This window comes from Apus apus, chromosome 18 (assembly GCF_020740795.1).
Source record: "Apus apus isolate bApuApu2 chromosome 18, bApuApu2.pri.cur, whole genome shotgun sequence".
Lineage (NCBI taxonomy): Eukaryota > Metazoa > Chordata > Aves > Apodiformes > Apodidae > Apus > Apus apus.
Genome location: NC_067299.1, coordinates 1,815,357 through 1,838,756, shown reverse-complemented (window position 1 = coordinate 1,838,756; position 23,400 = coordinate 1,815,357). Strand labels below are relative to the sequence as shown.

The 23,400-nt window shown below is 58.7% G+C and overlaps 2 protein-coding genes and 1 long non-coding RNA gene across 4 annotated transcripts; 2 read left to right on the top strand and 1 right to left on the bottom strand.

The window, feature by feature from the left end:
* Positions 1 to 929: 929 nt before the first annotated feature.
* Positions 930 to 3,086, top strand: LOC127392182 (uncharacterized). 2 transcript variants are annotated; one of them, XR_007891208.1, is made up of 3 exons: positions 930 to 1,006; positions 2,308 to 2,356; positions 2,711 to 3,086. It is a non-coding gene; the product is annotated as an uncharacterized LOC127392182 (long non-coding RNA). The 2 variants fall into 2 exon arrangements; XR_007891207.1 differs by lacking the exon at positions 930 to 1,006 and adding an exon at positions 1,407 to 1,501.
* Positions 3,087 to 5,661: 2,575 nt separating this feature from the next.
* Positions 5,662 to 11,783, bottom strand: LOC127392217 (apoptosis-inducing factor 3-like). The gene is made up of 18 exons (XM_051635919.1): positions 11,722 to 11,783; positions 11,453 to 11,562; positions 11,261 to 11,370; positions 10,774 to 10,818; positions 10,611 to 10,692; positions 10,364 to 10,476; positions 10,124 to 10,210; positions 9,789 to 9,880; positions 9,440 to 9,570; positions 8,778 to 8,893; positions 8,268 to 8,339; positions 7,850 to 7,913; positions 7,331 to 7,407; positions 7,132 to 7,249; positions 6,880 to 6,978; positions 6,361 to 6,436; positions 5,831 to 5,935; positions 5,662 to 5,704 (listed from the first exon to the last, which is right to left on the bottom strand). The coding sequence occupies exons 1-18, from the start codon at positions 11,781 to 11,783 to the stop codon at positions 5,662 to 5,664; spliced, it is 1,602 nt and encodes a 533-aa protein (XP_051491879.1).
* Positions 11,784 to 17,864: 6,081 nt separating this feature from the next.
* Positions 17,865 to 22,933, top strand: TLCD2 (TLC domain containing 2). The gene is given in 5 exon segments (XM_051636082.1): positions 17,865 to 18,416; positions 18,419 to 18,696; positions 19,187 to 19,269; positions 20,084 to 20,166; positions 21,585 to 22,933. Coding segments are annotated over 5 exon segments (1,374 nt in total). The 3' UTR covers positions 21,963 to 22,933.
* Positions 22,934 to 23,400: the final 467 nt, after the last annotated feature.

The window sequence follows — 23,400 nt, the reverse complement described above, 5'->3', positions numbered from 1 at the left end:
CGCGCGGCCCCTTTAAGGGCGCCGGAGGCTCCCGCCGGGCAGCGCCTCGAGGCGCGGCGGCCGCGCGTGGGCGTCACGTGGGCGGGACGTGTCGGCAGCCCATTGGCCCCGCCCGCTGCGCTCCGCTGTTACTGGGGCGAAGGGCAGGAAACCGCCTGAACGGGGCGCCGAGCCCCCGACCGCCCCTCCGCCCTGCTGGGCTGCCAGCAGCCTGCCGGGGCCGGAGCGGGAGCCCGGGGGGCCGCGGGGGGTTCCCCGCGCCGGGCCGGGCCGCCGAGCCCTCCGCTCCCGTCCCCGGGGGGCGCGGCCCCTTTAAAGAAGTTGTCCAGTCATCGCGCGGCGCTGCCAAGTCATCGGGGTCAGCCGAGTCCTCCGGGCCCCGCCCCCCGCGCGCTCCCATTGGCTGGCGGGGCGAGGCGCTCACTTCTGATTGGCCGCGGACTTGGAGCAACTTCTCGGAATCGGGGGCTGTGTCACCGGCCTCGAGCGCTCAAAAGCGCGGGCGGCGCCGCCCGAGGGCGGGAGGGGGTGGCCGGGCCGGCTCCCCCTGCGCAGCGCCGCGCCCCGCCGGGAGGGCCGGGCCCGTCCCGAGCCTCCCGCCGCCTCGCGCACCCCCTGGAAAATGCCAACTCACAGCACGCGGGGCATGCCGGGAGTGCCGCGCCGCACTACACCTCCCGGCATGCCCCGCGGCGGGGAGGGGGCCCAGCCGTTTCCTAGGCAACCGCCGGCTGCTCCGGCTCTCCTTCGGCCGGGTGGGCGGGGCAAAGCGCCGTCTTTGCCTTCCCATTGGCTGAGCGCTGGCCGTGCTTGATGGCTATTGGCGGGAGCGGGGCGGCTTCCGCGGCGGGGGCGGGCGCGGCGGGGCGGGCCGTGCCGGGCGCTGATTGGCCGGCCGGGCGGTGGGTGGCTGCGTCATGACTCCGCCAGCTGATCCGGCCCGGAGCCGGCGGGGGGGGCGGCACCGGCAGGGCCCGGCGGGCGGGGTCGTCGGGCCGCGCTGCAGGTGGGTCCGGCGGGGCCGCTCGGGGGGGTGTTGAGGGCAGCCGAGCCTCGTGTGCCAGCCGCCGGTGCACCGAGGGGCGCGGTGGTTCCCGCTGCCCTCCGTCCGGTAGTCCTGCCGGGGAAGGTGACCTTTCCGCGGGGCAGGGGAGCGCTGGGGGGCTCGGCGCCACCTCCCGGGGCTCGGCTCGCCCGGCGCCGCCTTGGCCCGGCGGCCTCGCCCCCGCTGGCGGCGGGGCGGGGTGAGGGGAGGCGGGGGGGATGAGGCCGGGACCGGGGCGCGGTCCCAGCTCCTCTCTCCGGGGGGTCCCGGTGGGGCGGGCGGGACCGCTGCCGGGGCCGCCCCGCGACGGGCGGTGGCCGCCCCGGGGGTGACCTTCACTCCGGGACCGGGCGGGGCAGACTTTGACCCGAGGCCGCTCCGCGCCGCGTACACGGACCGGAGCATCCCGGGCGGCCGAGGGGCTGGGCGGTCGGCGGGGCGCCCCGGGGCCGAGCGGTAGGACCGACGTGACCGTGGGGCGGCGGGGGGGGGTGGGGGGGCTGAAGCTGTGTCCGTGGGGTGGGGGTGGGGGGCGGCGGGTGTGGAGTTGGTTTTACCGAGAGGGGGGGATGGTAGGGAGGAGGGGTGACCCGGTTAAACCGGGAGGAGGGAACCGGCTGGTAGCACAGAGAGCTTTATTAGCGAGGCGAGCTCCCACCGGGACCCTCTCCGTTAACGGTGGGGTCTGTCGGTGCCAAGAAGAGGTGAGAGAAAGCCGCGTTACCGGCAGGGCCCCCCTCCCCCCCCATCAGCCCCCGGTGCCGGCGGGGCCGGTGGCTCAGCAGCGGGTGCTGATTCACGGCCCGGCGGGGGTGGAGCAGGGCCGGGACCGGCTCGCTGGAATCCGGACCAGATGTACCCGGCACGCCAGGAATGCTCGGCATCCCCGCCAGGCCCCGCCGCCACCGGCAGCCCCCACCGGGAGCCCGGCTTTCCCTCACCCCCCGCAAAGCCCCGGGGACAACCGGGCTCCCGAATTCCTTTGGGGTGACGCTGGGGGGCGGGGGGCTCGGCTGCCTGGGGCTTTCCCGCAGCTCGCTCCCCGGAGCCCCGGGTGCTGTGGGAAAGGGTGGGTTTCTTTCCCCGGAGCGGAAGGGGAAGCAGCGGGTCCCGGGGCTGGTGCGTCTTCGTCCTCCCGTGAAATGCCACCAAAAAAAAAATATTTAAATATATAGATACATATTAAAAACAAGGCCTTGCTCCCCCAAGCCCCGCGGCCGTGGTTTGGCAGCGGCCGCCTGACAAAGTGTCTTCCCCGGCAGGCAGGCTGGCCCCGGGCCAGGTGGGACCCTGCCAGCTCGGATGCCTGAGGTGAGCAGCCCGGGAATGCCTTAACCCCTACCTGCAGCAGCCCCGGGAGCCTCCTGCCTTATCTCCCGTTTTCCAGCAGAAATGGCCTTGATTTCCTCCCTGCTGCGTGTGCCGGGGTGATTGCCCTGACTGCTCTGGGAGAGAGGGGAGGGATGGGGAGAATCCGGGTGGGAGCTGCCTCTGGATTCCTTGCACCAAGGAGAGGATCCTGTGGGATCTTGGCTCGGGGTGGGGGGGGAAGGATGAGGGGGTGGATCAGGACTTGGTGGTGGGGCAAGGAGCAGCCCTGGGGTGGGTGGTGGCTCAGCTCGGCCCGGTCCCATCCTGGCTCTGATGTGTCTGTTCCCTCCCCAGGTGCTGTCCCACTGCCCTGCTCCTGGCTAACCAGCACCAGTTCTTCAGTGGCAAGCTTTATGTCCTTCTCTAGTAGCTAAAGCTGCCAGTTGAAGAACTGTTGAATGTAGCCACTCTCTTCTTGTCATCGGGACCCTGGATGCCAGCCAGACCTGTGCCCCGAGCCACCAGCACGAGCCAGTCTGCAGCATCCCATGGATTTGAGGGCTGAGGATGAACATGGCCGGGATGAAGAAGACTCCTGGCAGCCTCCAGACAGAGCCTTGGCTGGGGATGGCCTGGCAGCCCTAGAGTGGGGCTGTCAAGCAGGGTGGCACCAAGCTGAGATGACTGGAGACAACCAAAAGAAGCATTAAACTTTCTGTTTTGCTCAACAGTCCAGTTTTAGGAAGTTTGTTGCCTGTGGGGCACTTGGATATGCCTGGTGGGAGGATGGTGGGGGCTGCAGACCCCACTGGGTGCTGGGGGGAGGCCATAGTGCTGGGTCTGTGGGTGGAGGGTTGGTTGTTCAGGTCTCTTTGGTTTGCCCTGAGCAAAAGAAGTGACATGAGGCTTGGGTGTAGCTCATGGGACTGAGCTTGGGAACTGGATTAATTCTGCAACATGCCAGGCAGGGGGATGGAGCCGGAGGAGAAGGCTGGCTCTGCAGAGCTGCCTGGGCAGAGGGGCTGGGCTGCCTGGAGCTGGTGACTCAGGGACGAGTCACACACGGCCCCAGATGCCTGTTCTGGGAACGGCCACCCCGGGAGGCTGGGCAGCCCTGTCTGCAGGCAGCTCTGGGGCAGCGCCAGGATTCCAGGTATTTGGAGCTGGCAGCGCTGAGAGGGGGCCCAGTGAACCTGGCTGGACTCCTCTGTGGTCCAGGCTCTGCCTCGCTGGTGGACAGCAGCAGCAGCTTGCCACAAAGGTGGCTTGCAAGCTGCTCTGTGAGGATGGAGCCCCTCCTGCCTTGCAACAGGCAAGCAGGGAGCTGTAGAGCTCTCCCACAGCTCAGTGCAGGGTGAAATGTCTCGGTGTGGACCCAGCAAGGGCTCCTGGGAGCCTCTTCATTCCCAGAGAGGTGTCTGTCCCGTGGGACTGCTGGGACCACTGCCTCCCAGGCTGCCTTGGTGGCTGGGAAGTGGAGGAGTGTCCGGGTGCTGCTGCTCAGGGCCTGCCAGGAAGAGCACAGCTCGTTCCAGCTCCGAGGGCGGGCAGGGAGGAACGGCCTTGTGCTGAAACAGCCCTGCACAGCCTCAGCTGCAACTGCCTGTCCCTGCTCCAGCTGCCCAAGGCAGGGCTGCTCCCAAGCTTTGGTACAGGGTTGTGCAGAAAGTGGCCTGGTGTCCATTAAATGGCAGCAGCAGAGCAGATCTGTTCTCCTGGGGTCATTCCTTCTTACATAAAGCTGCTCTGCTTGTGCACTTGGTGATGGCTGCAGGAAACCCAGTTTCTTTGGGATCGTTGTTGCCTAGAGGGAGCAGGGCTTCTGAAACCCCTCAGCTCTCTCTCTCTGAGCCAGAAGGGCCATGGATGAACATCTCCAGCTCGGGGCAGAGCCAGTCTCTTCCACCACAGCTGCCCTGCTACGCGTCCAGACAAAACAGCTGGCACCTACGTGGGGCTCAACAAGTCCTGGAGCACAGCGAGGGGGTAAAAAGTTGTGTGTGTGTGTGCAGGGTGCTTGAGGGGAAGGAGGAGCAGCCCCAGGGCTGGGCTCCCCCATGCTCTGCAGTGCTGTCAGTGCTGCAGGTGGAGGGGACCTGTGTGCTCTGGCCACCAGCTTTGCCCTTGCCTGCCTCGGTGTACAGGTAATGCTTGGAATCACTGCTCCCTCCTGGTGCTGTGGAGGAGTGACCTGTTTCGCAGCCCTGTTTCACTTTGCTGAAAACCAGCTCTTTCCCAGGTAAGATGTGGCTCTTTGGAGCGGCAGCACCAAGCCCCTGGGGTCAGGAAATGCAAACCACCGTATTTCAGGTCAAATTCAGACGTGAGAAGGTCCAAGAGTGTGTGTTTAACACAAGCCCAGCACTGCAGCATCTCACCTGCTGGGCAGACAGGCTCAGGCCTTGGCTGGGCTGCACCTGCTGTAAAAGCAGAGGGGTTTTAGGCTGACAAAACAAGTGTCCCTGCGGGAACTTGCCCAGCTCTCAGGGTTCACCCTTCCTCCTGCAGCGCCGCATGTGACCAGTGAGTAAGAGCAGCTTCCTGTAGAAAGCCCAGCCTGGCTCACCCTTGCCTTTCAAAAACCTAGTAACTCTTTCCTCTAGCACTGGGGCCGTGTTCCCTGTAGCATCTGGCCACCTCCTCGAAGCATCCAGCGTGGGGGGGGGGACACGGCAGGAGAGGGGAGGCCAACCGGGGCTGGGGTTTCTCTGCTGGAGGCTGCTGAGTGGGAAGCATTTGCAGTGACAGCTCATGCAATATTCAAGCCGGCTGCAGCGGTGGCAGCAGGTGCTGCTGGCTCGGAGGTCAGATGGCAGCTCCCTGGCCTTAGGGATGGGGTGTTTCGTGTGAGCTCCTGCACACGGACTGTCTCGTCCCCAGCTGGAGAGCAGCTTGCCTCGGTCACAGCTCCCCTCGCTGGGAAAACGGGCTTTTGGCGAAGCAGGTCAGCGTGACCGGTGTGCTGGATGAGAGCTCCTGCCGACAGCCAGCGAGGGGAGCAGGAGGGGCTGCTGGATCTGGCAACGTGTGGCTGCTGCTGCCTGCTCAGCCCCTCAGCTGAGCTCCAGGATGGAGGCACCCTCCTCCTGTCCAGCCCAGCAGATCCCTGCCTGCAGGAGAGAGGGAAGTGCTGCTGCTCTGGGTCCCAGCACACGAGTGAGCAGCCAAGGGCTGTCTGCAAACACAACGTGCAGGTGCTGGGGCTTTGCTCATGGTTTTATTTCTCTTGTGTCATGACAGGGAGGATGTGGAGCTGTTAACACGTGGTTGACTCTGTGCCCTTCAAGGCAGGGCACGTACCAAGCTTAGGCTTCAGCCAGAGAGGGTGCACTGCAGATGTCACAGGCCCTGCAAACGAGAGGTACGTTGGGGATTTATGGTAACTTGTCTTGACTTCATGTCCCTCAGTGGACTCTACTGGCAGGGGGAACCCAGCACAGGGCCACCCACCAGCTCGGTCAGGGTGTCACTTACTCTGCTTCTTCCTTAGAGATTTGTTTCCCTGAGTGTAAAACTTCTGCAATCAGGGACACCATGGGGTCACAGTCCAGGCTGGCAGCTGCAGTCACGATGCCATCCCTGAAAGGGAAAGCAGGAGGATGTGGGTCTCTCCAGTGAACACAGCACAACAGCATCCCCGTGGCACCCTGGCTGGAGGGCAGCTGTGTCCTGGAGGGCTCAGGGCAGGGTGGCTGGTTCTGCACAGGGACCAACAGCAGATCACCTGGGCACTGCTGGGTGCAGTGGGGCTGAGGGAGAGGAGATGTGTCCCAGGCTCCCTGCCCAGCTGGTGGCTTTGGTGAAGCTCATCCCCTTCTCCTTCCCAGCCCTGCTTTGGTTTGCTCTGAAACCATCTCCCTGCTGGTTCAGCAGCCAGCAGCTGCCTGCAGAGCGCAGCCGTGGATGTGGAGCCTCTGGGAGCTCTGCAGGCTACAAGGGACAGGGCCATGCCCTGATCCCAGGGTGCCCCTGTCAGGGCACAGTCCAGCCATGGATTCACTCACTTGATGTAAAAGACCAGGAACTTCTGCTGCTCCAGGCTGCCCTTCACAACAGTGTCTGTGTATCCCTTCCCACAGCCTGTGAGAGAGAGAATATCAGTCTGCTTAGGGAGCCCTGGCACAGCAGCTGCCACCCATCCCACCTTGGTGCTGTCACAGGCAGGGGCAGAGGGGACAGTATCTGGCTGGGGAGCAGGCACGGAGGCCTTGGACCAGCAGAACTGACCCAGAGGTGCAGGACTGCATTATGACCCTGAACCTCTCCTTGGCTTGGACAGGGAAGTTTTTCTTCCCTTGTGACCTCTAAGCTCCTGGAGATCAACAGAGAACAAAAGCTGTGGGTAACCTGCAGGCCCAGAGCTCAGGAACTGGCTGCCCTAGTGGGTTTGTGAACCAAAACTTAGCTGCTCCAGGTAAACTCTGCACCTGCTGTGTGTGTTTACAAGCCCCAGCCCGAGCTGGTGGCAGAGCAGACAGGCTGGGAAGCAGTTTGGCTGTTCCCATCTCTCTTCCCTCTCCTACCTGCATAGCGGATGGTTTTCCCAAGTATGGTGGTCCAGAAGAAGGGGACAGTGTGCAACCCCTTCCCTTTCTTCAGCATGTTTAAGGCAGCAATGTGACCTGTGATGAACGAGCAGAGGAAATATTTTTGCTTCTTGCAGGTCCTCTAAGAAGTGCCCCTTGCTTCTCATTGTCCCCCTGTCCCTTCTGCCCCCTTCCCTCCATGTCCAGCTCCGAGGGGAGCTGGGAAGCAAGGGGGCTGTACTGCCTCACCATGGGCCTCAGCCACCTGTTGATGGTGGATGCTGGACCTGTCCCCATTGAGCAGAGCTACAGGAAAGGAGACCACATCCCCAGCAGCAAAGACGTTTGGGATGTTGGTTTTCATGTGCTAATGGGACAAGAAGTGATTAGTGCAGCACTGAGAGGGGAGGGGTTGGGGTGGGACCAGGGATCCCCAGCTGGTGCTCACCAGGTCCACCAGGATGGCCCCGTGGTCATCCCTGGCGATGGAGGTGCCGTTCAGGAACGCTGAGTTGGGGGACACCCCTGCAGGGAGAGGAGAAGGAGAAATGCAGCAAATCTCTGCCAGGGCAGGGAGAGAACTTGGCCTTGGCCCTGCAGCAAGAACGTGCCCCTGGTGCCTGCTCTGCCTGCCTGGAGCAGAGCAGCTCGCAGCAGGGGCTGGGGCTGAGCTAAGCCAGGGGCAACAAACGCAGGGTCCAGAACAAGGCAGGTTCTGATGGCCCAGCAGTGACCTGTGGAGCTCAGCCAAAGTCATCCCAAGAGCCTGAGCAGCTCCTTTCCTCCTACCAAGTGTTTGCTCACGGGCTGCTGACTTTCTCCAGGTGTTTGGGGCCAAGAGGAAGGGCTGGATGATAACAGAGTGGGGAAGAGACTGCAAGGAATGCTGTCCTGGGGATGCTCTGGGCTTGCTGGCTGTTCTCCCCATTCCCAAAGCTGCCCCTCTCTCCCAGCTGGGGTCTCTTACCTATTCCCACCACTACCACATCTGCAGGTAGTTTCTCTCCACAGGCAAGAACAGCCTCTGTGACCTAGGAAGGCAGCAAGAATCATTAACAAAAGGTTAAAAACTCTGTCCTAATTCCTCCAGCCTCCCTGCTGCCTCATTCTTTGCTGTCTTTTTTTCTTCCCAGGTTCAGATCACCTCGTCCAACTAATGTGTGTTGCCAGGAACAGAAGAGAAACATCATGCTGTTGTCCCTGAGATATGAACACATACTGGTGCCCTCTGAGCCCAGAGTTGTGCTCAGTAAAAAGAATGTGAGGGGCTAGATGTGGAAGAGGAAATCCTAGATGTAGGCACTGGGTTATACCTCAGTTTGTTGTGGTGTTTTTTTTTTTCCCCCTAATACTAGCAGCTCAGGGATCACAATGACATGACTGACCTTTCCATCCTTTCCTTGCAGCTCACGGAGCTCTGTTTTCATGTAGAATTTCACCCTTTTATTTTGCAGCATCTGTAAAAGGAAGAGGAAGCTGGTTTGAGCATTCACTAGGAAATTCCAGCCTGCACTGCTGTGAAAAAGCCATACTCAGGCAGAACCTGGGCAGGCAGAGCTGCTGCTCCAGGCTGCTGAGAGCTCTCATTTGTGTCCCCAGCTGGTGCACAGAGCCTGGAAACCTGGCCTTGCTCTGCTGTGCAGGTCAGGACTGGTGCATGAGGGGGGTCTAGGAAGAGGCAGGGCTTGGGATGAAGCTGAACTGGAGCCTGATGTGTGTGAGGGAGGCTGGGAGCAGCCGTGTGTGCACAGCTCCTTCAGGGAGCTGGGTGGGAGCCAGGCAGCACCTGGGGTTATGGCTCAGCACGGGGGCTGGATGCCCCGGGATGTTGTGGGTCACAGGGCTGCTTGGAGAGCAGGTGTCCATCCTAGAAAGCAGCACCAGGTTTTCCTAACCTTCATGGCCACGCCTCCAACCTGAGGGCCCAGTGCCTTCTGGAAAGGAAACTCCTCCTTGTCCACCACGGAGATGGTCCCAGCCTTGTCGCAGAGGAAGGCAGCAGTCTCCATCCCTGCAAGGGAAGGACTGGCTGCAAGCACCCACCTGCCCCCTCTCTGGAGACCTTTTCCCCTTCCAGGTGAGCAGAATAAATCTGATGCAGTGCCAGAGCTTAACTGCTCTTCCAGGCATTTCTGGGCTGAGGTATTTAGCTCCCCTTGTTCTTCATGCCTGTGCACTAGAGACCTGGACATTGGTAAATGCAAGGAGCAGCTCCTGGTTGTGCAGAGAATCTTTCTCTGCCCATGCCTTGTCCCCTCACTGCCCCAGTGCTTCTGGGGAGTCCAGCTCCACTGAAGGACAGTGTCCTTTTCATAAGCCGTATTTCCCTTTGTCCACATCCAGCAAGTGTTTATAGCTCTTCAAGTTTATGGCTGCCATAGGAAAGGGTGAGGGTGTGTTGTGTAACTCATAGCCCCCCAGCTCTAGGGCCCTGGAGGAACCAACCAGGCAGTGAACAAACAACCCCTCCCCAAGGGCCTCGAGTTAATCTGCACAGGCAGCAGAAGTGAGATTCCAGGCTGTCACTAATGACTTGATACCCACTCCAGCCTGGTACCTATGAATGAAGCTCCTATGATCACCAGATTCCTCCCAGTTGCCAGCTCTAAGATCTTCCTAGAGTCTTCTGGGGTGTCGAGGAAGCACACGTTCTGCAGGTCTGCACCTGGGACTTTGAGGAAGTTGGAGCTGAAAGAGAGAGAATCCAGATATGCCTCATGATCAGAAATGAAACAGGAAGAATGAGGGAGGAGCACCAAGCCATGCCATCTCTTTATCCCATCCTGTCCTGTCATGTCATCTCCTACCACTTCCCTCTCATATGTCTCTAGAAGACCTCCAAGCCTCAGTGTGGACCCATCTTGTCCTTTCTAAAATGTTGTGTGAGGAATGCTTTCTGCACTCACTGGCTGCCTGCTGCAATGAGCAACTGATGGTACTTCTGTGAGGACCCGTCCATGAAGTGGACCTTCTGCTTCTGGAAATCCACTGACACTGCCTGCAGGAGAAAGGAGGCAAAGATCAGACAGGTACCTCTGGTCCACTGGTGTCCTGCCACATTAAGCCATTGTGCTTGCCTGAGAGAGGCTGAGGGAGCTGGGGTTGTTCAGCCTGGAGAAGAGAAGGCTCCAGGGAGACCTTAGAGCACCTTCCAGTGCCTGAAGGGGCTCCAGGAAAGCTGGGGAGAGACTTTGGACAAGGGCAGGGAGATGGGATGAGCTGAGCTCAGCTGGTCTTGTACCTCTTTTTCTGTCCAGAGCTCGATGTCCTGAGCATTGAGGAGTTCAGGTTTCCTCAGGTAGATGTCCTCAGCTTTCAAGTTCATTGCCTGGAAATGAAACAGAAGTAGGGAGTAGAGCAGTCCCTGCAGCCAGCAGAGCTCCTGCAGGCCCTCCTGGGAGGAGAGTTTGCATAAGGGGCAAACTCTGCGTTCGTAAATCACAGCTCCCCGTGCTGCCCATTCTGCTTCTCACGCACAAACCTTGCTCAGTTTGGACTTGTCATATGGCACATGTTTTTCTTTGGTGGCCATGATGATCCTGCCAGTGAAACCTTCTTGGCGAAGTGTCTCTGCACACACGAGAGCAGCCACACCTACAAGAGATGACCACCTCAGCCCTCTTACACACCCCTGTGGAGTAGGAGGAAGGAGGGAAGTCCTCCCTGCAGAAGAGAGTGGCAGCTCACAGCATATGTGGGGAGGGCACAGTACAGACCACCCCACTGACCTCCCCCCAGCAGCAGCACGATGTCCTGGTTGAGAAGGCATCTCCTGCTTGTGGTCTTCATCCTCAGGCTGCTTTCAAGATCCTAGAGGAAAATGAGAAATGCTGAAATCGTGCCAAGCCCAAGGTGCTGCTTGTGCTTAGTGACACCAGGTAAGGTCAGTACCTTCTTTTTTGCTGTAACGAACACTTTTCCATCTTCCACTGTTACCTGAAGGGGTGAAAGGACAGTGTGTTGAAGTGCTGTGTTCTTGAGGTGGTGGTGGGAGGTTCTGGTCCAGTGGGCCATCTGGCTGATACACCAAGACTGCCTTGTAGGGATCTTGGATGTCAAGTGATACTGAGGAGCTCACAAGCTTTTCTCCTTATCCCAAGAGCCATCAGGAAGAGGGCTCTCCAAAAGAGCTGTGATGGCTGTGAGGGATACCAGGATGTACAGTGTCACCTTTCATCAAAAGGGGCTTTAGGATCGGGAGTTACAAGATCTCAAGACATCATCCCATGTGTAGCTCCATGTGACCTGGAGCCGGGAGCCAAGGCCAGGGCAAGGTCCTTTCAGTCCGTATGAAGAACATGGGGCTTGTGGGAGTGAGCAAGTGCAAGTGGTATGGAGACCATGGCCCAAGCTGGGGGGAGGAAGGGTTAAGAATCACCTTAAAGCAGGGGAGACCGTCCAGAGAGGGATATTCCTCGATGTCTCCGGTTTTGAGGTTGAAGCAGGCGCCGTGCCAGGGGCAGCGCAGCCTCTCCCCTCTCAAGACTCCTGCAGGAGAAAAGCCCCCGCGCCGAGGGGTGAGAGGTGACCTCCCTGACGGGGCTTCCCCCCTGCCCAGCGCCAGGGGTACCTTTGCTGAGCGGGGCACCATAGTGGGGACATCTGCTGCCCAGGGCCCTGAACTCCATCTTGCTCCTCACCAGCAGCACCGGGTGCCCGGCCACCGTCACCTCGCGGAGCCTGTGGGGGAAGCAGGGAGACGGGTGCCCCGGGGAGCTGAGCTCTGCCCTTCCCAGCCCAGACACCGTTCCCTCATGGGAACCTGAGCCAGCACACGTGGCGGCTGCCAAGGTGGGAGCAGCAGGGCAGGCCTGAGCTCCCCCCTCGCCAGGAACTCACTCTCCATCCCCAACATCAGCCTCCACGCAGACCTCGGCGGTGACCGTGTCGTTGCCGTCCATGGCGGCGGCTGCAGGTGGAGGGAGGGAGGGAGGGGTTGGCCGCAGACACCAGCCTTGCCCCTCAGCAGATCGTCCTGCCCCACGCACCCTTGTGCCCTTTGCTGCGCAACCCCACCCCAAAATGTTGGGCCACTGCTGCCCCAGCTGGGACTGGGTTGGACTAGACGATCTCCAGAGCTCCCTTCCAAGCGCTGCCGCTCCGCGCGGCCCTGCGGTCGGTGCCACGCGCTCGGGGTGTCCTGAACTCCCTCCGGAAAGAGCCCCCAGCAGGCAGAAAAAACCCGCATATTCCCACTTTTCCAATTCACTCTCCAAACCCAGAGCCCGTTCCTCTGCCTCTTTCTCTTCTGACTTCACCCGCTGTTTTGTTTCCAGCCCCGTGTCCTCTCCAACTCAACTGCAGCACAGGGTGAGCAAGCAAATGTGATTAAAGGCAGTTGTAAATAAATGAAATGGTCTGTGGGGAGATGATGCTGCTGCTGTAGCCCACGACTCCCACAGTTCAGGGTCTGAAAAGCTGCTTCAGCCTCTCCAAAACCCGTTCAACATTTCAGCAGAGACATTATTCACACTAATTGCCATGAAAGCGGTAATCCCTGCCCAAACTGCCTCCTGGGCTAGAAGAAAAGCCAAAACCCCCTGGTCCTTAATGTTGTCCCTGCCTTAGCAATCAGCTGAGAGGCTGATCAGGAATCTTCCTCTCCATTTTGGAGAAAGAAAAGCAGCAAATGGAGCAGAGGAGGGTTGTTTGGAGGCAGGTTTTTGGTGCTGGGGGATGATTTGCTCCTGCAAATCCCCACCACGTCCCTGCCTCACTCTGAGGTCCCTTAGGAGGAGCATTGGTGGGTACTCACCTGGTCCTGCTGCGGGGGCTCAGGGACCTGTCCCCAAGTCAGAAATCCACCTCTGCCACCGTCTGCCAGTGTCTCCTCTGCCAAGGTGCCACCCTCAGGTCTTATCACAAGGGCTGTCCACACTGCCAGCCCACGGCTGGCTGATGCTCTCCCCGAGTTGCACAACGTCCCCATCCATCAGGAGACACAGCTCCTGGAAGCAGCCACCACCAGCCACTCTCACCTGATTGCTGCAACCTCCTGACGGGTATTTTCCTCGGGTTTAGAATTGCAAAAGAATTGAGGGCACAGAGGAATTATGGAGCAGGTGTGGTCTAAAGACAGGGTGCAACATCTGCAGTGGGAACAGCAACTGAGGGATACCCTGCTGCAGCTTCCCACTGCCCTTCGTCTTGATGGTAAACAATCTAGCTCGGTGCAATGTAGGTTTTGCAGCTCTTTGGAATTATGTTCTTATTTTTAATGTATTTTTATAACCTTTAAAATGGTTTTAAATTATTGTCCCTGCCTGGGCAGGGGGGTTGAACTAGCTGATGTGTAAGGTCCCTTCCAACCCAAACCATTCTGTGATGTCATCTGAGCGTTTTGTATGATCTCTCAACGTTAATTTTAAGGAACATGAAGTTTTCAGCACCTCTGCACGTGCCTCACATCCCAGCTCTGGGTCTGGCTCAGTCCAACGATGTCCAGGCACGTGGTGCCACCGTCGTGTGGTCCCTGAAGGGTGGCACAGAGCTCCTGGCTGTACTATTTTTGCAACAGAGTGGGAGTTGCATAAAACCGAGAGTAACACCCACGCTGTTTGTGTCTACTCCAGCTCTTCTCTCTGTTTCACAGTCAATATGTTTTACAACCTTAAAATACGCCTCAAAATTTAGAGGGGGAAGAGTTACTAGCAGGGTGCTGCTGTCATCTCCCTCGAGGAACCGGAGCTTTGCAGGGACCTGCCTTCTGCCACGCAGCACCTTCCCAAATCCAACATGTTGGGGGGTTGGATAAAAATCCTTTGGTGGGCAAGGCCTGGAGAAAGGGGCACACACAGGGATGAAGCACAAGCTGGGTTACTGGGGAAGCAGCTTGCTCCACTGGATCCACTGAGCTGTGAGCTCACCTCCCAGTGCCAGGCACTGCTGGGTAAGGAGTGATTTTAGCCCACGGGTGATGCACGCCCATGGTGGGCACAGGTGCAAGGTGTTTTCTCACAGAGCCAACAAGCAGCTTTTGGGCTTTGCCTTCCTGGCCAGGAGCCTGAAGGTGAAGTAATTTGGCTACTGCACATCCCTGTTAAAACTGTAATTATTCCCCAGGAGCATGTTCCCATGTGGAGAAGCAGCAGCTCTGGCGGAGGCTTTCTCTGACTCGGCAGGAAGGGCTGGAAGAAGTTGTTTGCTGGTGGATGAAAGCTGCAGAACACCAGAGAAGTGGCAGGTACCAAGCTGTGGAGCTTGATCCTGTGGAGTGGTGTTGGCACTGCAGGGCTGAGCAGCTAGTTCAGCTGCTGGATGCCAGTGGGTGCTGCTGGATGCAGCCGAGCACCCACGGGAGGGCTTTGATGAAAAAGGGGTAAGGGCAAAACAAAATGCCTGTCTCAGGTGGGGCCAGAGATGATGGTAAAGGATTGCAAGTTGAAAAGGGCAGTGGATGGAAGAAGGAAGGGTTGGGATAGCTGCAGGTATGCTGTGTTACTGTCTCTCTGAGAGCCAGTGCCTCAGGACACACAGTATGTCCTTGAGGGATTCAGGCAAGGGGATGGTGTTGCAGGCAGATTTTTGGGAAGCTGCTCTGTGTCTTTTGGCCCTTCATTAGGTCACCCAGAGGCAGATACTCAGAGTGGTTAAGAGCTTTGTTTATAGCACACGGTGGGGTTAAACATAGGAAGGGAGCAAAAGGAAGCAGTGCCCTCAAGCATGAACAGAGCCCAGGTAGGAATCAGAAACCTCTGACCAGACCCACCACCCACACTGGTGCTGAGCTGACCTTGTATTTTATTATTAGGTATCCTCACTTCTACTGTCCCTCCAGTGGTGCTAGCAGTCTGGAAAACCCAAGTGTAGAGGTGAAGATTTCAGGGGGTTGTTTCTCTCTCCTCCCTTCAAGCCCCCATCAGCAGGTGTAGCACATCTTTTCATGCCGTCAAGCCACCACAGATGCATCCTTGTCCCACCTTTGCTGGCCCCCAGCTCTCTCAGGTCAGGGTCCTGCCCTGCCCTGGCAGACCTGCTGCTTTTAACCCAGCATTACCCACGGAGTCAAATGTTATTGAAGACCATTCAGGCACAGGAAGTGAAGTGAAAACTGCAGCAGAGCTAAAATGATTTATGGGGCACAGCTCCCAGAACAGCTTGGTTTATGATATTAATAACGAGAGAATTCAGGAGGGAACCTCACCTGCTCCAAGCTGCAGAGCAGGCAGCAGTGGGAGGTGCAGTTAGGAAGCTCCTGTGCTTATATTTATAATGCAGGAGGAATCAAGTGGGCTCAGCAAGGTGGGATGCTGCAGGGAGTGGGTGTAGGGGCTGAGATGAGTTTCCACCCTGCAGGGCTCACTCTGAACCTGTCTGAATTGCAAAAAAACCCCATGTGGTCATAAACACATCGTGATGTAACCAGAGAGCAGATAGATATCCACCAAAAGTTACTCAAGCTTGAGAATGGTGAACTAAACAGGGAAAAATATTGTTTATCCTACAAGGGAAGAAGACATGGAAAAGGAAATATTTATATAGGGTAAGAATAATTATACATGTTGTTCCATGTTTTCTTCCTTAGCACTCGTGGCTGCTGGTGGTAGATCCTTCCTTAAGTGGGGAGTTAAAGACTTTCTGAATGAAAATCTGGATCTGTAGAACATTCCTATATGGTCTGACTTCCTATGGCCTAGCAGATAGAGTGGTGACTCACTTCAGGTGAGTAATTAAAGTTTGGAAGCCAAGCTGCTTTGATTGGCTTTGAGATCTTGGTTTCCTCCAATTATTTTAGGTGTGAGCCTAAATAAATTGGGATCTGGCATTAGATGAGTAGATGGGATTTATGCCCCTCCCTGGCTGGAGAGAAGCAGATGAAGGGTGTGAGGCTTTCCAAAAACAGGAGCATGGCTTCTGCCAGAAGGATGAGGCTGTGTCAGAAGCTACAACAAGCCCTGGGCAGCGTCTGGGAGCAGAGCAGGCTCCTCCTTGTCTAAGGATGGTGGAGCTGAGCAAGCACATCTCGTCGTGGGGTGACCTGCAAGTGCCCAAAACCCCATTCTGGAGCAGCGTGGAGCATGTGAGGGAGGACACAGTTTATCTAGCAGAATCCCAGTGGGGAATTACCAATAAACTGGTGGGCCTGCAATGTGGAAGATGGGTCTGTCCCAGATGTGCTGCAGGGAAACTCCAGCCTGTGAGAGGGAGAAAAAAGCTGTTGTCCAGAAAAAAACCTGCTGTACCCTCGATGTACATCTCGGCTGCTGCTGTAGAGCCCCCACCGAGGGATTAGCTGTCGTCCCCGCGGTGTTAATGGGATGGATCTAGGCAGGAATTTGTTGATATTTGCCAGGAGTCCCCGGCCCTTCTTCTCCAAGCAGACACCAGCAGCGACCGGTCACCAGGCTGAGCTGCCTCCCTGCAGAAAATGAGGCCGTTTGGGGACCGCTGGAAAACTTCTCGACATTTGGGTGAAAAAGGCAGTATCTCCAAATAAGGTGTGAATGAAGAGTCCCAGGGGAGCCGGCTGCTCTCTCCAGCGAGCGTGCGGGGACCTCTTGTGGCAGCTGTGCCCGGCAGCTCCTGTCCCTGCTCTTCCGCACGGCTTCCCTGGGGACAAGTCCGGCCTCGGAGCCTGGGGGATGTGCCCGAATGTTTGCCTTGACCTGGTGTCAAGGGACCGGTCTGTGACTGAGCTTGGACGTCGCCAGCTCTGAAACCAGCCCTGCTTGATGCCACCACTGCAGAAGAAGGGAGAAAAAAGGTGGAGGAAGAGTTTGTAAGGAACCACTGCCTGATGGCAAATCCTGGTAAAATTAAGTAAAATCTGGGCTGAAACTATTCAGAAAGTAATATGTATGTAGCTGGTACTAGTGCTCTAGCAGAGGGTTCAAAGCCCCTGAACCAGAGGCTCCATTAATCATGGTTTGAATTCCTCCCATGTGGAAGTGGTAGGTAAAAGCTCTCCAGTGTCCAGAAATATTTTAAGTATTCCTCTCCCCAGGCCTGGCCAAATGCTCATATTTAGAACACCACAAATGGGGGAGCCCCTGGGACAGAATTGTAGGCATTTCATGGTCTGGGACCTGACCTGCAGGCAGGCAGAGGGCAGGGATGTCACCATGAGACTCCTGAGGCTGAAGCACTGCAGCCAGCTGCTCGTTAGGAAATCAGCTCTCTGCATTTTTATCCTGCAATTAATTGTTAACTGATTTTCCTCCTCAGTGCCCTGAGCAGCCCAGCATGTCTCTCTTTCTTTGGTCTATTTTATGCTCACTGGAAATGTCTTTGCATTTGGCCTTCTCAGTGACGGATCAGTTGATGTGATCCCTCAATTCCTAATCCATGAGATTATTTATAATCCCCCCAGCAGTTACATCTGCCAGTTGCTTCAGGCAGCATCTCCCCACCACGTAACCATTATGAAACGACATGGTCTTGTCCAGCTTTTAAGCAAATTTCTGCAGCACGGGCAGATGCTTCTCAATCAGTTGGCACTCCCTCTCCCCAGATCAGATTTCGTTGCTCAGCTCCTCGGGGCCACTTCCATCCTGTCACCTGTTGATGTTGCAGTGTCCATCACCCCCGCCAGGACAGTGACTCAGAGCTCATGCTCCATAACTTTCTGTTTCAGCAAAGCAGAAGATTTCATCCAAAATTGATACCTCAAAGGAGAGGCAGAGCTTGACGTTAATGAGGGAGGACACGGTGACTCAGCCCGTCTGCAGAAGGGAGACAAGGTCTGTGCAGCTTCTGGGGGAGACATCAAAAAGCCACGAGGAAGAGATCAAATTACGGGAAGCTGGAAAAGCAGCGTGGTTGTAGGAGGGAACTAAAGAAATCGTGAGTACGGGATCCTGAATTCCCACAGACCCCGGACAGCAGGGTACCCCAGACATCAGGGAGATCATCTCGGGACCAGACACGGACGGGGGGGTGGAAGACACCAGTGCTGTGGGCAGAGAATTGTTTTTGGTTGCATTTGGACCTTCTTGCTTGCTTGGCATGCAGTCCCAGCGCCATGGTGAGGTTTCCCTGGTGTCATGTGCTCGGGGTGCTTTGGGATGAAGGTCCCAACACCGTGTGAGGTGTTTAGCCACCTGCTGCCACCGAGGTGGAGGAGGAACCTCAGGGGGACGGGGAAGGTGTCCCCAGCTGCAGCACAGCGAGGAGACACCCAGGTCCCTTGCAGCCGCCCTTTGGGCTGGCCGTGCGATGCCCGGGGCGGGCTGAGCCCCCCGGAGGGCTCCGTTCCCGTTCCCCTCTCCTCGAGTCCTGCCCCGAGGGGGAGCACCGGCCCTGCGGGCGGGGATGCGGGAAATCCCAGCGCCAGCAACGGGGCCCTTCCCTGCGGGGACGATGCTCGCTCCCTCCCTCCCGCCCGCCGGGGCCGCGCATCCCGGCCGGGGCGGTGCCGGTTCCTGGGGCGGTGCCGGTTCCTGGGGCGGTGCCGGTTCCTGGGGCGGTGCCGCCGGTGGAGCTCGGGGCGGTCCCGCTCCGGGGCGGGGCTCTGGGCGGTGCCGGTCCCTGTCCCGGGGCGGTGCCGGTGCCCGGGGCGGTGCCGGTGCCCGGGGCGGTGCCGGTGCCCGGGGCGGTGCCGGGGCGGGCCCCAGGGCCGGGCGAGGCGGAGCCGTCGAACAGAGCGGCCGATGCCCATGGGAGCCGGGGCCGGGCTGCGGGCCGGTGGATGCCCATGGCTCTCAGCCCGGGGCTACTGTTGGTGGCCGGTTCCTTCGCCGCTTTCCGCCTGCTGAACCGGGGGCTGGAGCGGCTGGTGCCTCCGCCGCCCTCGGCCCGGCGCAACCGCTGGAAGTGGCGGAACATCTGGACGTCGCTGGCGCACAGCGTGCTCAGCGGTGCCGGGGCCCTGGCCGGGTGAGCGGCCCGGGCATCGCGGGGCCCCGGGGGGGCACCTGGGACCGGGGGCTGGCACCGGTCGGCCCGGGAGAACCGGGGACACTAGAGGGGAATGAAGGCGTCGAGGGTCCCCGATGAGAACCTGTGGCCGGGGGGGCACCGAGGGAGATTGAACCCACGGCGGGGAGGGGGCGGGGGAGTGGGGGGTGTTGGAGGACCCTGAGGAACGTTGGGGAGGGTGAGGACCTGGGAACTGGGAGGCACGGGTGATGGAGGGACCGGGGGGCACAGGGGGAACCAAGGACCGGGAGTTACTGTGGCAGCAGGAGACAGGGCGACTCTGGGGGGAACAGGAAGACTCTTGGGGGGGACAGTTGGACAGTGGTGGCTATGGGGGTTCAGAAGGGCTCCGGGGAGGGTCATCAGCACCAGGGGGGCACCAAGGACACTGGAAGGGAACTGGGGGACCAGAGGCAGTGCCTGGCACTCACAGCCCCTCTCCCTGCAGGTTCTTCCTCCACCCCGAGCTGTCTGAGGACCTGGTGGACACACACCCACCCGGGGCACACAGCCTGGTCGCCGTGTCTGTAGGTGAGGTGGGGGAGTGGGCTGCTCCCTGTTCTGTGCCCCGGGGGGTCTCAGGGATCCATCTGTGCCTGACACCAGCCCCTGGAGCCACGTCGTGGGCAGCAATGCCTCAGGCACCCCAGACAATTGCCCTATTCTTGGCAAAGGACAGTGGCTCCTTTCTGTCCCACGGTGCCCGCAGCCAGGAGGTGCTGGGCACCAGGCTGCCCACCACTGTCCTCATGGGGCAGCCAGGGCTTGGGGAATCCAAGAAGTGCCCACGGTGTGGGCTTGATGCAGATCCCTCTAAAGCCTTGAGCTGAACCTGCCAGAATGGAGGCCAGGAGGCCATCTCCCATCCTTGTCACCTTCTGGCAGATCTGTCACCAGCCCTGTGGTCAGTGCTAACAGGCTCCCTGGCAAGGCAGTTTGAGTATCCAAAATGACAACAAGGGGTTGGTTTGGTGGCAGTGAGTCCTGCAGCTAAGGGCTCCAGGCTGAAAGGGTCTGATTCTGGGATGGTAACAAAGGTGCATGAGCTGCCTTCGCTCTCACCCTTCTCCAGGAGTAGATCCTGGCTAGTTAGTGCCTCTCCCTAGGAGCACATCCTGCAGAGTGGTCACAGAAGGGACCCAAACCACAGCCATTCCCTTCTCCTGCTGTGTGTGATCCTGCTCTGTGCATGGCTGACCACCCACCCAGGGCTTAGGCTGAGCTGTGGCCATCACTTCCCTGGAGAGGCTGCCCAGCCCAGGCAGGTGTAGAGCTGGAGTGGGGGGGTCCCTTGGCATGGCCTTTCCTGACCCCCTTTCTTTTCTCATGGCCTCTCTGATCCCAGGTTATTTCCTTCAAGACTTTGTGGATTTGTTGTGCAATCAGAAACTTCGCCAGTCCTGGGAGCTGCTCTTCCATCACTCTGTGGTGAGTCCACCAGGTCTCTGAGGGACAGACCCTGGTACCTGTGTGACCAGGGAGGCTGGGGCTGGGGGACATGGGCTGAGCCCCTGCTCTTGCCAGTGTGGGTGTTTGCTACCTGTTAAAAAGCTGATTTTTTTTCTTCTGCCTGGGGAGAGGACCCCAAACAGCGGAGTCTGGGGCTCCTCTTGGCCCTGCGGGACTCTGTGAGTCTGCAGAAAGGCGCCTAAAGATGGGGTAGGTAAAAAAACCCCATGTGTGTACAGAGTAGGGGGGCCAGAGAGTCCAGCTCCCCAGAGCACTTTCCTCTCATGTGGCTCAGAGCTGTGGCCCTGGGGCTGGGGTGGCTGGAGCAGCCTTGGTGCAGGACCCCACACCTGTGCCCTCTGCCCACCTTGCTGCTGCCTGTGCCCAGCGTGGGTTTCTCTTTGATGATTGATGTCTGGATGCTGGGGCACTGTGGAAGCTGCAGGGCAGGGGGGTGGCACAGCCCAGAGATACTGCGGGGTACAGGGGAGGCACAGCCCAGAGATGCTGCAGGGTACAGGGGAGGCACAGGGGGTCTGCTGGGCCTGGGGAGGGGTGGGAGGGACAGCGCTGGGACCTACCTGGGATGGGGTGGGGAAGGCAATGGTCAGACCTGCTGTTTTGCAGAGCCCAGCCAGCCCTGCAGCTCCCTGGTAGTGAGTCAAAAGGTCATCTCCACAATAGAGCTAATTCAGGCCAAGACAGTGACTTAAGAGCGGGGAGCAGATAATCTCATTTAGAAGCCAATCCAGCATTATGGCTCTTGCAGAGAACAGCATTAATGGTATAAACTGAAGAAAGGACCGAGTGTGCTGAAGGGAGGGTGTGGGGCAGGAATCCTGCCCAGTCTGCCCCCAGCAGCCCCATCCAGCAGCCCCAGGGGCTCCATGCCAGGCTCGGGGCATCCCAGGGGCTCTGGGATGCACTAAAGCCCTTTAATCCCTGCAGCAGCCGTGGCTGCTCTGGGGAAAATCCCTGAGCCAGCAGCAACCGTAGCCCTGGGCTGCATCTGTTCCTTCCTGCCACATTCAGCCCTTCACTGTGTGTGGAAAAACCTGCTGGGCCACAACCAGCTGCCTTCCCCGGGCCACAAAAGCTGGGTTAGGTCTGGCTGCTCCGTCTCCTGTGCCAACCTGGAGTTTATAAAAAGTGTTTCCTTCTCCTCCCACTGAAAAAAACCAAAACAAACCAACAACAACAAACCCAAACAAATCCTGCTCAGGTTTCATGCAGGTGGGGAGGCTGTTTCTCATGCCCAGGGCTGCAGGGATATGTGTGTGGTGGTGACCAGTGGTTTGGCCCTGGCCTGGTGGTTGTTTCCACCTCTGCTCTGCGCTGTGCCCAGGCATGAAGGGCTCCAGCTCCCAGGCTCAGTCTCTTCTCTTTCTCCTTCCCAGGTGATCATCTGCTTCGGCATCGCCGTGCTGCTCCATCAGTACGTTGGCTTTGCCCTGGTGGCTTTGCTGGTGGAGATCAACTCCATCTTCCTCCACGTCAGGCAGATCCTGCTGATGGCCAACCTGGTGCACACCAGGTGCTACCACCTCAACAGCCTCCTCAACCTGGGCACCTACCTGGTGTTCCGCATGGCCACGCTGGCCTGGATGACCCGCTGGCTCTACCTCAACCGGGAGAACGTGCCCCCGGGGGCCTACGCCGTGGGCACGGTGGGCATGGCAATCATGACCCCCATGAACATCATCCTCTTCTACCGCCTGCTGCGCAGCGACTTCTTCAGGGCCAGCCGGGATGTGGAGCAGGAGAAGAAGCAATGAGCCCCGTTTCCCTCCAGGGATGAGCAGCCCGTGGAGGAGGAGGGCACGTGGAGAGGGAGTGTGGCTGTCCCTGGTGCCTCCCGTGGAGGGTCTGCACTAACAGAGCACCCAGGCTTTTCTGTGGCTGCAGATCCCGGGCTCTGCGCGGCAGGGACGGGGCTCGTGGAGCTGGCACTGGGGCTCTGCTCCCCCTGGCACCTTTGCGGGGTGTGGTTGGACAACTGGGAACTGCTGGGAGAAACCTGGCATCTCCCAGGGCACCGCTGCGAGGAGAAGGGAGCAGCAGAGCAGCTTCCCCACTGCTCCTCCCGACACCCAAACACCAGCGTGTGGCTTTGACCCCTCCAGCTCCACACCCCACAGCACCCTCAGCCAGGGGACACTGCACAGCCTCTGTGGCACTTCCCATGGCAGCACCAGCAGGCCAGGGAGGCTCCAAGGCTTTGCCCTCGAGGCCAGGGAGAGTAAAAAGCCAAATCCTGCACTCATGAGTCCTCCCCAAGGAGATTGTCCCAGGTGGGTGATGGAGGGAGAGGCTGAGACCTGTCTGGGTGGGATGCTGGGCTTGGGGACAGGCTGCTGCCTTCTCCTGGCAACTGGGGCTTTTCCCTTGTTGTTTTGCTCCCAGATGCATGAAGTGCCCATCAATGAGAGCAGGAGGGGGAGTTGCTGGCCAGGATGATGCTGTGGGATGGTCACTTCCCACAGAGGAGTTTAGATAGGCCAGGTTTGGGCATCTCTTGGGAATGAGAAGCCCTGCTGCAGGTCCCAGGGTAACGTGCTCACCCAGCAGCAAGAGCTCTTACTAACATGAGCTTTTAATAAATGGCTGCAAATGAAATGGCTGGAGGGGAAGGAGTTTAGAGGAGGAAAAAGGGGCTCAGCCTCCCAGCCTGCTCCAGGGGTGTCACTGCTTCTAGTCCTGCATCTCCCCAACAGGGAGTAAAAATCACAGCACAGTTCTGGTTGGAAAAGACCTCTAAGATCATAAAAAAATACAATGTACACTGGCACAGTTTACCTCTCTTGGGATTTTGCCCCCCACTCTGTTTCCTGTGGAGGAAGATGAAGGTTGTTCCTGTCCCTGCTGACTCTTTCCCACCCTCCCAGGCAAGGGGCAATGTGCAGGCTGCAGGCAGAGCACCCAGCACCCTCCTTCCCTGCTCTCAGTCCCAGTGCCAGACCCCAGCTTGCAGCCAAAACCTTGTGGTTCGCTCTGCCTGTCCCTGGAGGCTTCCTGGGAGAAGGAATTAGAAGTTTATAGTGGGTTGTTTTTAGCCCAGGTTTGTTTTTCCCCACTGATTCCCACAGGCTGAGCTGCTCCCCAGCAGCCCAGCACCACCAGCAGGATCATCCCACTGGGGGTTACGTGTGCAGGTTCTGTGAAATCCCCTGGATCTCTCATGCTTCCTCTGTGGCAAAGAACCTTTCACTCAAA

What these genes read in the sequence shown, in the direction of transcription:
- LOC127392217 (XM_051635919.1), bottom strand. Translation starts at nt 11,783, where the DNA reads ATGGACGGCAACGACACGGTCACCGCCGAGGTCTGCGTGGAGGCTGAT. An exon ending in TCGTTACAGCAAAAAAGAAG is followed by an intron (nt 10,693 to 10,773) that starts GTACTGACCTTA and finishes ATTTTCCTCTAG; the next exon opens with GATCTTGAAAGCAGCCTGAG. An exon ending in TTCCTGGTCTTTTACATCAA is followed by an intron (nt 5,936 to 6,360) that starts GTGAGTGAATCC and finishes TTTCCCTTTCAG; the next exon opens with GGATGGCATCGTGACTGCAG.